General features: G+C 52.7%; 1 protein-coding gene across 1 annotated transcript; it reads left to right on the top strand.

The window, feature by feature from the left end:
* The first annotated feature begins 9,867 nt into the window (after window positions 1–9,867).
* LOC121405175 lies at window positions 9,868–10,861 on the top strand. Its single transcript, XM_041595782.1, has 2 exons — window positions 9,868–10,408; window positions 10,464–10,861. Exons 1-2 carry the CDS (start codon window positions 9,868–9,870, stop codon window positions 10,859–10,861), a joined length of 939 nt encoding a protein of 312 aa, XP_041451716.1.
* The last annotated feature ends 6,976 nt before the right edge of the window (window positions 10,862–17,837 follow it).

Raw genomic sequence — 17,837 nt, 5'->3', positions numbered from 1 at the left:
AATGGCAGTACATACCGGATGAATGCCGTTACCGGATGGATGCTCAACGTACTTCCTTTTCGCGCCCCTTCACACACACCGGTGTCGACTTTGCCGGCCCCTTTGATATTAAGAATTAAACAGGCCGAGTCTGTTTGATAACCAAGGGGTACGTTTGCGTCTTTGTGTGTTTTAGCACCAAAGCGGTCCATTTGGAAGCGACCTCAGACCTCACGACCGAAATTTTCGAGATTTATAGCACGGCGTGGGTGTCCAGCGACAATGCACTCCGATAATGGGAAAACATTTGTCGGAGCTGCCAAGGTCCTGTCGCGTGAGTTTCTGGAGGCCACAAGAAATGTTGTCCTTTCCAAATACAGCCATCAACAGTTATCCTGGCAGTTCAACCCTCCTAGTGCCCCACACATGGGTGGCTTATGGGAAGCTGGGGTGAAGAGTTTTAAAACTCTCTTTTATAAATCCACGGCCACGTTCAAGCATACCTTTGAGGAGCTGTCAACTCTACTTTCCAAAGTAGAGGCATGCCTGAATTCACGTCCAATTTCGCCAATGTCCGAAGACCCGACCGACCTAATGGCGTTGAGCCCGGGTCACTTCCTTGTCGGTAGCCCAATCCTATCCAACACTGAGCCAGAAATTGGTGCCGACGCAGCGTCTATTTTAAATCGCTGGCAGCGTCTTAAGTCCCTCCATCAACATTTCTGTCTCCGGTGGAAAGGGGAATACCTCAAGGAACTCCAAAAAAGCAACAAATGGCAGCTGCCATCGCGAGACCTCCAACTAAACGACCTCGTGATCATCAAAGAAGATAATCTTCCAGCTAACGAATGGCGCCTCGGGCGAATCCAGAACACATATCCTGGCGCCGATCTCAAAGTCCTAGTAGTCGACGTCTTGACTGCCCGAGGCGTCATCAAACGTCCAATCGCGAAGCTGATATTGCTTCCTATCGAGACTGGCATCCGGTCTAAAACAAAGTAATCCCTTGTTCTTAATCTCCATCTCGTTCCCCTTTTTATTACCCAGCAGTATGGCACCCCGTAAATCCCAGAAGCAGAAAGGCCCAAAAGGAACGGCATCATTCCGATGCCGCGTGTGCCGTGATGTTCACGCTTTGCGCTGTAGCGGGCCTGAAGCGACCTGTAACAAAACGATAGTTGGCGGGACTAACTAATCGAGTATATTCTGGGAAAAAAATATCGATCTTGGTGCTCAGGGATGGAGACAATCTAAATCTGACAAACGCAAGACCTCAAACCGGTAGGTGAGGGTTTTCAGGGGTGCTTTGATCAAGCCCAGGGACGATCGAAATTAGGTGAGGCCTAACCCGTGGTGTCAAAATGACAGGCTAAGCGTTTCCTTTTCCGTCGTATACCGCCTTCGTGACCAGACGTGCCTTGCACAAGCGGAAAAAGAAAATACTAGTTATAAAGTGCATCAGTGTATAAAAAGAGTGCTAGTTACTGCCTGATATAGTGAAACCGTGCAATCCGCTAGTGGATTGCCATATTTGGGGTGAGCGAGGCAATTTGAGTGCGCCTAAAGCATTTTTTTAAGACCATTCTTCCATAGCGCCCGAAACGACTGCTCCCGCTGTTTAACAGAGTAGCGTGCAGGCAAAGGGAGGCTCTACGGGATCTCGCTTTGAGGAGAACGTGCTCCGCCACGAAGACCGGACGGTCTTGTACCATTGCGGGGAAGCGACCCACGCTACATATACGCTGCTCGCCTTCCAGTCGCTGGCCAAGTAAGCCGCTAGTCGCCGCCGGCCAGAGGCTGGAATAACTCCAGGAGTAGAACGTGCTCCGCCACAAAGACCGGACGGTCTTGTACCATTGCGGGGAAGCGACCCACGCTACATATACGCTTCTCGCCTTCCAGTCACTGGCCAAGTAAGCCGCTAGTCGCCGCCGGCCAGAGGCTGGAATAACTCCAGGATAACCTTTCGTTAGTCTGCATACCGTGCCTCGCTAGGAGCGCCCTAGACCGGGCAGCCCAGCAGCGCCGCGCCGAGGCGCTCAAGAAGGATTAAAAGCCGACGCCGAGTACCCGCAGATGACGCTCTAGAGCCACCTGCGGCCTTCGTTGCAGCACCAAGGAAGGGTGTTAACTCCCGAGGATGGAGTAACCTCCTCCAGATCTTGGCCATCGCTCAGTAAAGGGGAAACGAATCCTCCTACCGTGAGAGAATAGCTCTCTTTCTGTCCCTCCGGGCTGGTGTCTCACTCGCACATGTTGCATCTAGGGTCTATCGGCGTTTCAAGCGGTAGTGGAAAGCTATAGAATTCAAGAAGCAGAAGCTGCCTATACGAGTCGCGACTCCCTGCTGAAATTCTGAGGACGATTTTCCCAAGCCTTTAATGGGTTAAAAATTCAGCGTAATTGCCCCGTCAGTTAGGAACATTAATTAAGTTTCATTTAGTTAAAGCTTCCACTGTTAAACATCCTTAATGTACATTTTTGGGTTAAATGCAATGTTGCCCTTATGGAATCATCATCATTAGTTTAAAAGCACCTAGACACTAGCCATTTAAACCATTTCCGTATTATTAACGATCATAAATATCATTAAGACATTGTAATTGCTGTTGCGAAAAGATAAGTGCGCGCCAAGTTTGGTGGGCATGCAGCCTACTGTTGACGAAGATTAGAGTACCTTGATGTGGCAAGCAGGGGACACACACCCGGTATTCATTTCCCATTCCTGAGTTAACATTTAAATTTTCAGAGCACGTCGGGAGATCGATCTTTCGCCGTGGGAGAAAAATGAATTGTGCGTGAGTAAAACAAGAAAAAACAAACTGTATGTGTGTAGTGTGACCCGTAAACAAACCTTCGCCCTACATCAGGACGATTCCGTCTTGTTCAATGGTCTGTCGTGGCCAAGCTTAAGCGTTTATCTTTAAACCGCGTTTTCCATAAATGAATAGGAAAGCCCTCTGCGTTTAGTGAACGACCGTACTTGGAGAATAACCTGAATTAAATTTAAATAATACGGTTGTTTCCTATGCAGCAAGGTAGAATTCTAAAAAAAATAGAGTTAATTGTTTAATCCTAACGACGAAGTGATATATCCTACCTTAGGATCCTTCGCCTTTATATAATCAATGTATATTTGAACTCTTCATAGTTTATAAATCTCGCAAATTATATACTTTTTGTAGTTATTAAGCCACTTCTCCTATTATCGCCATTTTTAGCATTTTTATACATTAAGGAATAACCATGAAGAATAGTTAAAGCAAATCAATGAACTCGATGCCAGCCTACGCGTTTTAGTAGAGGTCCAACAAGGGGTCATCAGAAGCGCGATGCTTTTGAGAAAATTACCTAAGGTAGGGTGGGTCAGTCTCCACATAACAGCTGTGGATATAAGCCCGATGTCTCTCCGTCTCTTCTTTTCTCTTCCTTCTACTTTATTCTCTTATTCTCTTTTGTCTTTACCTATCTCTCTCTCTCCTCTCTCCCGCCTACTTCTTCTTCTGTCCTTCTCATCACTTCTACCGTTCTAGCGTTCTGTTATCGATAATTGTAGCAGCGGAAAAGGGCAGATTCGAGGTAGCAACAACTCCACCCCCAAAGTCGACGAGCTAGAGCCGGATAATAATTAGCGTACCCAGCTTTCTCGAATCACACTGCCCGCGTATAATACTTTTCTGGTTGCACGTTACAGCGCAAGTGCCAGCGCTTCATGCGTTTGGCGGCGGTGAAGCGACTACGGGCCGTGCTTATAAACAAGTATTGCCCTAAGTGCCTCGCGCACCAACATTCGGGAGCAACGTGCCGACGGAAAGATTGGTGTCAGATATGCCAGGGGGACCACCACACTTTGCTGCACATTTCCGAGCCGCAGCAACCTTCGCCAGCACACACCTGAGCGACATCGCACACACGACAGGTCTCCCCTTAACATCCCGCCAGGTCGATTCCCACCATCTCGCTCTCCTCCATCCTGGATCGCCAACGGACAAGAGTGTTGCCAACTGTGAATGATACGGGATCCAAAACATTTGACATTCGTGCAGTGGTCGACTCGTGCTGCCCTCTCAGCCGTATCGACACATCCCTGGCAACGGCCTTCGGGCTCTCCGTCACCCGTGTCGGCACGGAAAGGGCATGCACGGCCGTACTCAAATCGCGCTCCTCCGACTTCCTGAAGGAAGTCATTTTGAAAGTGATGCCGACCAGGTTGCGCACCCCCATCAAGCCCGTAGTGGACCAGCTTCTTGCTAACACGGCCAACATCACCCTAGCGGACGATCGCTGGTTCCGGCCGAGAACGACCAACTTGGTGTTGGGGGCTGATCTTTACTCCGAATTCATGCTGCCGGGACTGATTCCAAACCAAGGTGGACCGTTGGCCCAAAATACCACAACCTCTACCAGGAAAGCCAACCCACCCCAGAACAACGCCATATACACACACACTCTTAGGACGCCAACAACGCCATATACACACACACTCTTAGGATGAGGAGTAGTATCGAACCCTTTCTAGTACGGTTGTGTTTTGGATGAGCTCCGAGTTTTCCTCGCAAATAATCCTATCACCGCCTGCAAAACAAAGGGAAGTGGTTAAGGACAGCATACTGTCGCCAGGGTACGTACTGCGCATGGTGTCCGATCCCGCCGACGCCCATCCAAGTTGCAGAGGCAGAAACAGTCGTGCCCCACTCTGGAGGGGGGCGGAGAAGAGGAGGTTTGGCGCCTTTCACGTTTGATGGTATTAGTAGAGGAAAAATAAAAACAATTTTCACTCAACTTTTCTGTTCGAGCGGCTGGAGATTTTACAGAACAGCTGATCGGCAGAGTTGCTATTACAACGGAGGTATCGGAAAGCAGCTGATCGACGCAAGGTTGCCAGATTGGTGGATCCGATGAACCGGTTATTCAAGCTTCGCGGGCTACTTGAATTCAAAACCCTAACCGATCGCACATAACGGAAAGTATGGAGGAGGAGGAAAAGATGGCTTTTGAGAGGAGATCGAGCCTGCAGCGCTCCCCACCGCAGTGGCAAACGCCCAGGGGCATATGGCCAAGAGAGCAGCCAGCGGAGAAAGGGACACACCCAGTCCTTCAGACTGGATCCTCTCTAAAGGAATCCCTACATATGAGGCAGCAGCCGACGCTCACGGTGTCAGCCCCGGCGGAAGCCCCAGTCAACCCGTTTGACTTCAGCGGTGCCACCCGCGAGAAGAGCGCTTTAGGGGTAGAGGAAGTTGAGGACCTTCGCTCTACTCTGGTGAGCCTGGTGGAGAAATCGACAGAATTGTCGAAAATGTTGAGGGACGCTCGGTACCTCAACAAGGACATGAAGGAGCTGGCGCAAAAAGTGGTTAGGCTGCAAAAGTCGGCCCTTTTTAGCTTCGACTCGAACGCCCAGAGGAAGGAGCGTGCTGAGCACAAGGACCAGCAGACCCAGTGCTCCCCTCAACAAACCGGAGGAAAAAGACCCCCCGCTACGTCCGCTATTAACACGCCAAAGCGAAAAAAAGACCAGGAGGAGACCCCCTACAGCAGCCTCACCAAGGTTGACGGATTGAGACAAAGGAGAAAATTCTTCCAGCAACCGAGTGGACGGAAGTGAAGGGCAGGACACACACTCGACCGGTGCGACCGCGAGCAGATGCCATTATAATCGAGCCAAAAGATAAGATGACGTACGCGGAAATATTAAACCTGGTCACCCGGAGCCTGGACGAAAAATTGAGGATGGTTGGAGAGAGCGTCCGCAAGGTGAAGTGCACCGCCAAAGGAGCACTCTTGCTGGAGCTAAATGGCGCTACCCTGGATACAACGCAGCAGCTGAGAGACAGCATCAGCACTGCCCTGCAAGGGAAGGTGGAGGCGCGAGCTCTCACCCAGCAAACGAGGCTTGAAGTGGTATACCTGGACGAGATGGCCACAGCAAATGACCTGAAGCAGGCATTTCAGGAGCAGCTCGGCGCCACGCTGGATGAAGCAGCCATAAAAAGTATGCGTCCAGCGTATGGAGGCACGCAACGCGCCATTATCAGCCTCTCTGCGATCGAGGCAAGAAAGATTCTGGCCGTTGGGAAGATTAAGGTGGCCTGGTCTGTGTGCAGGATAAGGGAGCGTAATTTGCCATTGAACTGCTTCAAGTGCCTGGAGCTTGGGCACATCGCAGCGAATTGTGTCAGTACAGTGGACAGAAGCGGATGGTGCTTCCGTTGCGGTGCTGAAGGTCACAAAATCCGCGACTGCCGTAAGGAGGCGAAATGCTTCTATTGCGCTGGAAAAGGGAAGCCGCACAACCACGCTGCTGGAAGCCAGAGGTGTCCCATGACAGCCAAGGAGAGCAAGAAAGCCAACCAGCATGTTTAGGTTTTACCAGCTCAACCTAAACCATTGCGAGGCAGCAAGCGATTTGCTCACTCAGGCGGTGCGGGAGCAAAGGTCGGATGTCGCCATCATCAGCGAGCCATACCGATCCCCAGCAGACGGATGTTGGGTCGATAGCTCGTCGGGGAAATCAGCGATCTGGTCCTGTGGCAGACCATGCATACGGCCGACATCATGCGTAGCGTATAGACACTTTGTGCGGGCCAAACTGGCGAGTCTGTGGGTGTATAGTTGCTACCTCCCACCAAGCTTAAGTCGCCATAGCTTCGCAGCAGCCTTAGACGAGCTGGTGGACGATGCCAGAGACCGCAAGCCTGTCGTAATTGCGGGAGATTTCAATGCGTGGGCCCAGGAGTGGGGCAGCGATATCTCCAAAACCAGCAGCTCGGACGCAATAGCGAAGGGTCAGGCCCTCCTGGAGGCCTTCGCGACGCTCGACGTGGTTTTGCTGAACCAAGGATCGGCAAATACGTTCAACCGAGGAGGTGCAGGCTCGGTGATCGACCTCACGCCTCATATGTCGTATGAGGCGACTAAGAAGACACGGGGATGTTATGCTCGGATAGGTGCCTTGTAGTAGGCGGAAAGACCCTGAATTCCATTAACTTGGTAATAGACAGGTCGATTCCTCTCCAGAGCACTAAAGCAGCTCGTAACCGCCGGCACATGTCAGGTATCCCCCAAATAGGTCTGCACAGTACCTAGCTAATACGAGAAGGCGACTAAGACGGAGACCAGTAAAGTCTTAGGATCGGAACTGGACCCCCCTTGTCATACCTGACGACCCCTGGGCTGACGGAAATTAGTATTCTAGCACCTTAGTACGCGGAGTGAAATGGCTGTTAGGCTAATGCTGCTTCTGCCCCCGTCCCGTGAAAAATTGGCCAATCTCTAAGCACGCTCCTTGTTTCGTCGCCATTAAGTTGGACGTACAGGCTCAGTTGAGTCACTCCTGACTAGCGCGGATCCGGCTCTGAACTCCCGACCCCATAAGGGCGAGAGTCAACCCTCGCATGGCCTCCCCGCTTGCTTAGACAACCATGGGATCAAAACGCGACTGTACAACGGACAAGGACAACGGCTTATGAGTTGGGACCCAACAAAATGAGCACAACCACACCAAATACGAAAGAGAAGGTAGACGGCTTTACAAAAAGCAACAAAATGGCGAGGACCCCGACTGGCGAACGGACTGACGCGCCCCCGCCGGCACGCACGGATCCGGTGCAACGCCAGGACTCGGAGAGCAGCACAGCATTGCGCGATCTCGGAAGAGAAATCACGCAGCTTGTGGAGATGCTCGACGATGGGAAGAGGCGCTCGATACACCAGCCTATGAGGGACTCGATCGAGAGCATACGGGTGCTGTATGAGCTGGTAGCCATCCAGCTACATGACGAAGGAGCTAAGGCTGTGATCAGGACACACCAGTCCTCTCAGACATCCCCGTTCTTTAGAACGGCTCCGGAGCCAAAGAGGAAGCAGGCTGCAGGTGCGCCAACACCTCGGACGAAGAGAACCAAGGCATCAGTGGAAGCACAGACCATGCCAGGCGTAGCAGTCGGAAACGACGCCCCCATCGAAACGGGGAACGAAGCGCCCGCGGAGATCCCTTTCCAGACCGTGTCCAACCGACGCAGAAGGAAGAAGACGGAAAAGCCGCCTGGAGCTCTCGTAGAGAAGACGCGACCGGATGCCATCATCATTTCCACGAAAGGCGAAACCAGCTACGCTGATATACTGCGTAAAGTGAAGACGGACGAAACCCTTCACGGACTCGGAGACGCGGTCGCCAGGATAAGGAGGACACAAAAAGGAGAGCTCTTGTTGCAGCTCAACAAATCGGGACAGGAGACTGAGACTTTCAAGAGTCTAGTAGTTGGGACGCTGGGTGAGCAGGCGGAAGTCCGTACCCTGACGCATCGGGTGAGTCTCGAATGCAGGGACCTCGACGAGATCACCACTAGGGACGATATAGTGGAGGCAATGAGAAGACAGGTAACCCTCACGGAGTTAACCGCAGAGGACATCCAATTGCGGAAGGCATACGGAGGAACTCAGACGGCCACAATCAGGCTACCAGCGGAGAGCGCTCAAAAGGCGCTTAAGCTGGGAGTGCTGAGGGTAGGCTGGGTTAGATGCAGACTCCGCGAACGGGTCAGCGTCACCAAGTGCTTCCAATGCCTCGAATTCGGGCACATGGCACGGCAGTGCAGGAGCGAGATCGATAGATCAAAGGTGTGCAGGAGATGTGGTAAGGAGGACCACATAGCAAAAGACTGCGACTCGGAGCGCCGATTGGAAGCACGTGGCCGGCAGCGGTAGATGCCCCCTGTTTAGGAGCGCCCTGTCGAAGAGATCAGCATGAGATGCACTCAACTGAATCTCAACCACTGCGAAGCTGCACAGTCTCTCCTAAGACAAGCAGTTAGAGAGCGGAAGACGGACGTCGTTCTTATATGCGAGCCATTCAGGACGATACCGGGAAGCGGCTGGATCAACAGCAGATGCGGGAAGGCAGCCATCTGGTCTGGTTATCCGCCATTCCTAAACTCTTCCAAAAAATAATTACTTCCCAGCTCCAACACTTTTGTTGTTCATTATTCTCTGAATCGCAGCATGGATTTGTAAAACGTCGGTCTATTTCGTCTAACCTCCTGGAATTCTCCACTTTCGTGCATGAGGGTTTCGCTAAGCAGTCGCGAACTGACGTAGTCTATACTGACTTTAGTAACGCATTTGATTCAGTGAATCATAATCTGCTTATTCATAAATTATCTCTCCTAGGGTTTCCGCCTAAACTTCTTTTCTGGTTTAATGCATATCTTGGTAATCGATCTCAGCGTGTCTGTTTTAATAACTCTCTTTCTAAGCCTGTCTCGGTATCGTCGGGGGTACCTCAAGGTAGCCATCTTGGCCCTCTGTTGTTTAATTTATTCATCAATGATCTTCCCCAAGTCTTAACTCACTCCTATAGCGACCCCATGTCCCCGTTATGTCTCCAATCTGATCTTGACGCCCTCAACAACTGGTGCTTAATAAACATTCTTTCCCTTAACATTTCCAAATCTAACGTCATGACATTCCATCGCAGCAAGCCTTACCTCTTTGACTATAATATCCATAACTGTTCCTTAAACCGCCTTTACAAAATTACTGACTTGGGAATAATCTTTGTACCTAATCTGTGTTATAACTCACACATATCCGCTATTTCGACCAGCTCGGGATAGAGGAGGGACGAGTCAGGGTGCGAAGCCTGCGACGCGGCTACGCGGAGTCCCAAACGGCGGTGGTCAGCTTGCCTTTTTCCCTGGGCAAAGCAGTAATGCAGCGGGGACAGGTGCGGATCGGCTGGACCGTCTGCAGGATCCGCGAAAGAGGAGGACTCCCGAGATGCTACAGATGCCTGGAACTTGGGCACATCGCGAGCAGCTGCAGGAGTGCAATAGATAGGAGCGGCTAGCAGCGGCACAAAGCCGTTGACTGCAAAAAGGAGCCATCATGCTTCATTTGCTCGGCAGCGGGCAAGAAGGAGTCCAGGCACCAGGCCGGCAGCAAAAGCTGCCCGGCCGCGTTCAGCGGGGTCGGTCAACGCAGAAAGACATGCGGTTGATCCAGCTCAACCTGAACCACTGCAGGGCCGCACAGGACCTCCTGAAACAGACGGTGCGTGAGCGGGGATCGGAGGTGGCAATCCTCAGCGAGCCCTATAGGGTTCCCAGCTGCAGCGACTGGGCCACAGATCGCTCGGGCAGAGCTACGTTGTGGACATGCGGAGTGGAGACGCCCCAGAGCTGCGACATAAAGTCGGCCGATGGGTTCGTCCGAGGCAAAGTAGGCGGTAAGTGGGTCTATAGCTGCTACCTGGCGCCTAGCCTCCCGCTGGAGACCTTCAGCCGAATCATCGACGAGCTGATCGGAGACCTGCGAGGACGAAGCGACGTCGTAGTCGGGGGCGACTTCAATGCCTGGGCCCAGGAGTGGGGGTCCTCCCTTACCAACGCTAGAGGACGCACGGTGCTGGAGGCCTACCTTGGACATGGTGCTGCTCAACGAAGGATCCCAACAAACATTCAGCAGGGGAGGCATGGGGTCAGTCATTGACCTCACATACGCCAGCAGCGCGTTGGCCAGAAACTCTAGTTGGAGAATCAGCGACGCCTACACCGCTAGCGACCACGAGGCCATCGAGTGCGTGTTTGTCGGACCGGATCGGGTAAGAGCAGCTCCTACTCAGCAAAGGAAGGCGTATCGGAAGGTCACGTTGAGGACACAGGCCTTTGCAAGCGCCCTCCGGACCTACACGGCATCAGAGTCTGACGGAGCCAACGAGTGGGCGACCCAGCTGGGGGAGGCAGTGGAAGCGGCCTGCGACCTGAGCATGCTCCAGCGAAGTGCGTTTGGGAAGCACCATGCCCCAGTCTTCTGGTGGAACGAGTCTTCTGCCACACCGCGAGAAGACAGCTCCAACGAGCCAGGGGAACTCCGCGACTAGTAACCTGCTGCGAGGCATACAAAGTCGCGCGGAAGGAGTTGAAGACCGCCATTAGAGACAGCAAAAGAGAATGCTTCCTCAAGCTGTGCGACGCCGCCGAGGAGGACCCCTGGGGAGGCGCCTACAAGATGGTGGTCAAGAGCATCAACGCCGGAAGCAGAGCCCCAACGGACCCAGTAGTGTTGGAGGGGATCGTTAGGACCTTGTTCTCGCAAGGGCGGCCCATAACAACATCCCCGAGCCCCGAGCACAGTCTGGACGACAAATGCGAGGTCACGGAGGAAGGGGTGCTGCAGGCACCGGGGCCGGATGCGATTCCTAACCGAGCGACGAAGCTGGCACTAGCGCTGATCCCAAGCGAGGTCACGGGTCTGTTCAACAGATGCCTCCACGAGGGTACGTTCCCATCGAGGTGGAAGAGGCAACGGCTCTTTTTGCTGTCCAAGCCGGGAAAGCCGCCGGGCGAGGCGTCCTCCTACAGGCCCATCTGCCTCCTGAACACGACAGGGAAGGTTTTCGAGAAGGTGATCGCCACGAGGCTGAGTACAGCCATCAAAGCAGCAGGCGGCCTCTCCCCGGAGCAATACGGGTTCAGGAAGGGGAAGTCGACGCTGGACGCCATCTCCAAGGTGGTTAAAACGGCAGAGGAAGCCTGCGCTGGTTCCAGATGGAGAGGAGGGTCCAAATCCTACTGTCTCGTGGTGACACTCGATATAAGGAACGCATTCAACTCGGCCGATTGGAGCCGCACGCTAGAGGCCCTACAGCGTTTCAGCATCTCTGCGACAGGGTGCTGACGTACGAGACTAGTCTGAGTTCCAGGGCATACAACGTCTCAGCCGGAGTCCCTCAGGGCTCCGTTTTGGGACCCCTGCTCTGGAACGCCATGTACGACGGTGTCCTGACGCTACCGATGCCAGCCAACACCAGCATGGTGGGGTTTGCGGACGACGTCGCCATAGTGGTGGTGGCCAAGCACCTCTCCGCAGTGGAGGAGCTCGCCAACGCGGCCGTCCGAGCCGTGGAGTCGTGGCTTACCGTCGCCGGATTGGACCTGGCAGCGCAGAAGACTGAGGCGGTGCTCATATCGAGCCGGAAAGCTGTAGAAACAGCAAGTGTGCAGGTCGGTGGCACCACGATACGCTCGCAGAGGGCAATCAAGTACCTCGGGGTGCTCATCGACACTCGCCTCTCCTTCAAGGAGCACTTGGAGTACGTGCAGAGGAAGGCCAACGGAACCGCAGGAGCGCTCTCGCGAATGCTTCTCAACACCAGAGAAGCGCTGGTCATCGCCGGGCAAGTCCCACTTAGGGAGCTGATAAGGGAGAGAAAAGAGATCCATACCGCCGCGCAGGACGGAAGCGAGGCGACAAGAGCCGAGCTGAAGGCTAACGCAAGAAGAAACAGCATCAGTAGATGGCAGATAGATTTCTATCTCACCCAGGCGCTTAGTGGACACGGCTGCTTTCGCAGCTACCTCAAGCGCTTCGGCCATGAGACGGAGGACTGGTGCCCAGCGTGCGGCACCGGCATAGTGGAGGACGCACGGCACGTCCTCTTCGAATGCCACAGGTTTGACCGCGAACGTCTCCGCCTGGAGGCAGTAGTGGCGCCAGGATCTCTACCGTGACCTTGGTGCCGATCATGCTGGCCGAGCCAAGGGCATGGGAAGCGGCCGCAGAGTTCGCCTCTAGCGTTATGCGAACTCTGAGAGTTTTGGAGAGAAGGCGTAAGCAGGAGACGGAGTAGGAGCCTTCGAGCGTGCGAAGCAATGCTTTGCGGCAGTACCGCGCGCGTTGGGCGCCCACTCCCCAACACGGCCCGCACTAAAATTATGCCCACTAGTGTAAGATTGTAGTAGTAAAGCAAGAAAATAGAATAGAAGAAATAAACGAATGAATACAAAAAAAAAAACACTCCCGGAATGATACACAGTCGCGAATTTTTCGAGTGCGTACGCGACAAACAGCTGCTCTGCAAAACAAAGTCCGAAATCGCGAAATATACCTGCGGAAAGACCCGCATACATATTAGCCAAAGCGTTTGTTGACACCGCGTGCTCACCTGGGAGAGTCAAGCCACACACCTGATGGCCCCGGATCCGGACTGCTCGTCGTTCCTTCACGGGCACCCAAAGGGGGCAAGGGGTGCCAGGCCCCACCTTGAGTGCATTGTCACTCAACGCCCGGAGGCTCCCGCCTTTTCTTTTCCTTTTTCCTCCTTTTTCCTCCTTTTTATACCCTACTAAAAAATGGTTGTAACAAGAAACGTTTCACCCCATAAATATATTGATACATAATACGATCTTATCCAGTCGTCCTCCCTGCTCCTGTTTGTCTCTTGATGAGCCTGGATCTAAGACTATAAAGCTAGGAAACCAAATTTGTTTCAACTCATGTGATATCACACTAGGTATTCAAAATTCGCCGCCCCCCGCCCACACAAAGGACGAAAATGGGGGCCTTTAGTACGATAAAACTAAAAACTATAAAAACCAAACTACCAGATTAATCTGAATCAGATATCTAATTATACCAGAATGAAAAATTAATTTGTTGCTTCCCCTCCCCCTCCCGCCAACGACAACCATCTATCCTCGCTCACTCTGCCGGTTCAGGGCAACCCCTAGCGGAGGAGATGTAAATAATTGGAACATGTAAAATCCACATGTTAGATGTAAATATACATTGTATATGTAATGTAGATATCATATACAAAAAAATGTAAAATGTAAAATTTTTTTTTTTTTAAAATTTTAAAAACATAAGCTAAAAATGTATATACTGACTGAGTACGGGTATAAGTAGAGTCGCGTCCCCAGAAGCGACTCACACGTTCCTTCTCGTTCCTTTCTACTTTGGGGTTGCACACATTCCACTCCAGGCATCGCAGCTGATCGACTGGTATACCAGGGCTGGAGAGTGCAGGCCACTAACCAGCTGATCGATAGCAGTGCTGTGAAGGGGCACTGGGTGCCAAAGCAGACAGCCCTTGACAGCGCCCGCTGCGGAGAAACAGTGGCTCCCAGCAGATAGCTTTGTGGACGTGGCCAGGAAAAACCCCGCCCAAAAATTTCCCCCAACCTTGCTTTGCCGGTGGCACACTTGTCAAGTAGCATGACAAGCAACGGAGCAATGGCTTTCCAAAAAGCCTCAAAGGTGGCCCGAACAACGCCTTACCAACTAGCAGCCTTAGCGCAGCCCATGAAGCAAAGCTCGATGCGCAGCTTTGCCAGTGGGCCGCCACAGGACGACTTTAAGGACGCCGATACCCCAAAGAGGCCGCGGGAACCCCCTTCTCCATCGAGTAGCGTGAGGAAAAACCCCCCCAAGAGAAGCAGGACCAGCGCCCAAGACATCGATGAGATGGGAGCAATACTGGATGATCTCCTACATCAAATGAACGAGAAGGGCCAGAGGTCTATTAACATGGCCATCAAGAAAATGATCGGGCGAATGAAGTAGCTGCAAATGGAAGTCAGGTCCCAGCTGAAGGCGCCAGCGGAGGAAAGGACAGAGCCAGGCGATTGCCAGTGCCACTGCCAACCTGCAGGCCCCCTACCCAGGCTGGTCAAGTGTGACCCACACCCCACGAAGCCCAGTGCGACTAAGGCGACGCAAACTGAGGAGAAGAGCGCTCGCGCCAAGCCCAGGCAAGGTCATCCTGTCCCCATCCGGCAAGAGGCGACCAAAACTCCGATAAGCAAGGCAGAAAGCGCTGACCCAACCCAGAAGTGGAGTGAGGTCAGAGGTAGGCGTGCCAAACATAAGAAGACAGCCCGGCCAGACGCAGTGCTGGTCAAATGCACCGAGGAGGCATCATACGCCGACATCCCCAAACTGGTGAAGGCAGCACCAACTCTTCAGACCCTAATAAACAAGGTTCAGGGAATCCGGAAGACTGCCTCGGGGGAGCTGCTACTCAGGATGCAATAACCCTCCGACCCTGCCACCCAGGAGCTATAGGTGGCCATTCAAGAAGCGCTTGGCGGTAAGGCAGCAGGGAAGACCATCCAGGAGACGACTGCGGTTGAAGTCCTCGACATAGACGAGGGAACGACCAGCGAAGAGGTATCTGAGGCGATATCCGCAGCGCTTGAAAGCGCACTACCACACGCATCAGCGCCATACATGCGGTAAGCGTATGGAGCGACGCAAAGAGCCACATAAAACCTCCAGCCCGACTTTGCCCATAGGCTCCTCGAACTTGGCAAGGTGCGAATTGGCTTGGTGGTGTGTCGCATACGACGCCGTATTACGCCAACACGATGCTACAACTGCATGGGCTTTGGACACACTGCAGCCAGGTGCAGGTCCAAACGTCCAGTGGCAAGAGATGCCTGCTTTAGGTGCGAAGAGGAGGGCCACATGCACAACATATGCAACAACCCACCAAAGTGCATACTATGCATTGGCAAGTCAGGAGACACCCGCTCGGCAGCCCACTCAGCCCTTAGCCGCAGCTGCTCTGAGTTCAAGAAGGCCCTGTCTAAACTGGTTGATGGGTAAGCTCCTCCAGCTTAACCTAAAGCACTGCCGAGCTGCTCAGGACCTGTTGGCGCAAACAGTCCTGGAGCAGAAGATAGACATAGCGCTACTCAGCGAGCCCTACTCGGGAAAACACGAAGGAGTCTGGCAGCAAAGCTCAGACGGAGGATCGGCAATCTGGAGCTGTGGCCCACAACCAGGCCAGCTCACGCACAGATTATCCAGAGTGGGCTATGTGAGGGCTAAATATAATGGTATGTTTGTATATAGTTGCTACATAGCACCACGATTCACCCAACAAGAGTTCGAAGAGATAATCAGCAGCATCGCCATCGACGCCCGAGACAAATCGCCGGTCCTGATAGCGGCCGACTTCAACGCCTGGGCAACGACTTGGGGCAGCACCAAAAACACACCTCGCGGGACATCGCTTCTAGACGAGTTTGCCAGTCTAAACATCTGCCTCCTCAACAAAGGCAGCACACCAACGTACAGCAAAGCAGGAAGAGAGTCCATCATTGACCTCACCTTTGCAAGCCCGGAGCTTGCACGTCACTCGAAGTGGCATGTGCTGAGTGCATATACTCATAGCGACCATCTCGCTGTGGTGACGGACTTCACCGCACCAAGACACACCGCAAGAGTACAAAATGCGCTCTGGACTGGGTATAAGGAGGAAAGCCTGAACAGATCCGCGCTCCTCTCGGCAGCCGAAGGACTGCACTTTGCATCAGAAGAGGGTGCCAAGTGTCGAAATAGAATTTATAAAATTTTATATTTAAAATGAGGCCGAAAAGAAAATTTCACGGACGTGTTCCATACTTCAGATACTATCGTCTCATCTGTAAGGAAGTTCCGCTGGGATACAGACTCTCAGTCTGGCCAGGGCCCGATCCACTACAGCAAGATTTTCTTATTTGTTGTGGGACCTCGAGAAGATCTATGTAAATGCCGCACCGGCGCACCGGAATGCGAGGGCGGACACGTGTGGCGAGGGGCAGTTACTACGGGGAAGGGTCAGACCCACGGGCACTGTGCTTCCACGTCCAGTGCCGCAAACTGGCTCTCCAAACTAAAGGGAAATAGCTACTGGGGAAGGGCAAGAGAAGAAGGATCAGCTCTCCGGGCACCGTGTTTCCACGTCCAGTGTCGCAGACTGACTCTCCACACTAAAGGGAAATAGCTACTGGGAAATGGGGGAGGATCAGCTCTACGGGCACCGTGTTTCCACGTCCAGTGCCGCGGATCGACTCCCCAACTACAGGGAAATAACTACTGGGGAAAGGAGGAAGGATTACCTACAGTCACCGTGCTTCCGCGTCCGACTTCAGTAAGTTGAGGTTGGGGCTTTGGTGGACTAACTGGACTTCAGTCGTGGTGGCAGGGGTCGGGGGTACTAGTTTGAGCTCCCAGTTCCCTCCCAGTAGAATAATCCGGGTGAATTTGGTTTATTCCTTTTGTAAGTTTATTAAATTATTCCCTACGCCCTAGCTATCGCACCGCTATTGTCCCTACTCACTTAAGTGAAGCCAGCTTACCTACTCTACGGCCTGGTATTCCGAGCGGCTCGTTTGGTGGTAGCGTGTTCTCCCTTCGTAGTTGTTGGGCGGGGTAGGCGCGGTCACGTTTGGCGGCAGGGCATGGGTTTTCTTTCTTCCGCGAAAACGACTGCAACTTGTGGCGATCTCCACTTCACTCCCGAGCCGCACTCTTCGACGCGGGCTCGAACCCTTCCTTTTTTAGACAGCGTCTTGGCAGAGGTAGTCGGCTGTTTCCCGATCGTCCATCGGGAACGCTCTGTCTCCCTATTTCCCCTGTGTGGAGGTGGGTCCACACTCTGCTGAGAGCCGCTGCTGAGAGCCGCTGCTGAGAGTCGCTGCTCAGCCTTCGTTCCTCTGCTTGCTGCTCTGCCACTGCGTTCTATCGCTGGGCCGCATTTTGAGCGAAGTTTCTCTCTCTGCTGCGGCGCGCCATTTCTGCACGTGACGTATGTTTTGCTCTCAGTGGATCGTAGCTTGCTGTGCTCGTGACGTATGTTTTGCTCTCTGATGTGGCTGTGTGCGTGTGTGTGGGGCTGTCGGAGATGACGAGTACGGTGACTGTTCCTGACCATGGCCCGATGAATTCACGATGTTTTTCCCCTACTCGGCTTTCGCCTCTATTCTCCACTATAAACATCTCTTATATGTAAACAAAAATGAAAAAAACTTAATGCTAGGGTCGATATGGAATACTTATGAACTATACAAAAATAATAATAACTGAAATGAGGTTCTACCTCCCTCTATTTACATCTATATATATACCCTCTGTTTCGTCATGTCATCGTCGTAGTCAATGTTTAATGTTGAGATTATTTTGAATTGTTTGAAGTCCAGTTTAAGTAGGTTAGGGCAAGGCGGGAGCGCAATAAAAGCTCGCTCTTTCGCTCAAGGCGAATTCGCCCCGCTTTGACACCGTAGGTTAGCTTGGCTTAGAACGAAATGTAT

The sequence above is a fragment of the Drosophila obscura genome, unplaced genomic scaffold (genome assembly GCF_018151105.1).
Source record: "Drosophila obscura isolate BZ-5 IFL unplaced genomic scaffold, ASM1815110v1 contig_75, whole genome shotgun sequence".
In the NCBI taxonomy this organism is placed as follows: domain Eukaryota; kingdom Metazoa; phylum Arthropoda; class Insecta; order Diptera; family Drosophilidae; genus Drosophila; species Drosophila obscura.
The sequence above is the reverse complement of the archived record's forward strand: the minus strand, read 5'-3'. Positions and strand labels throughout refer to the sequence as shown.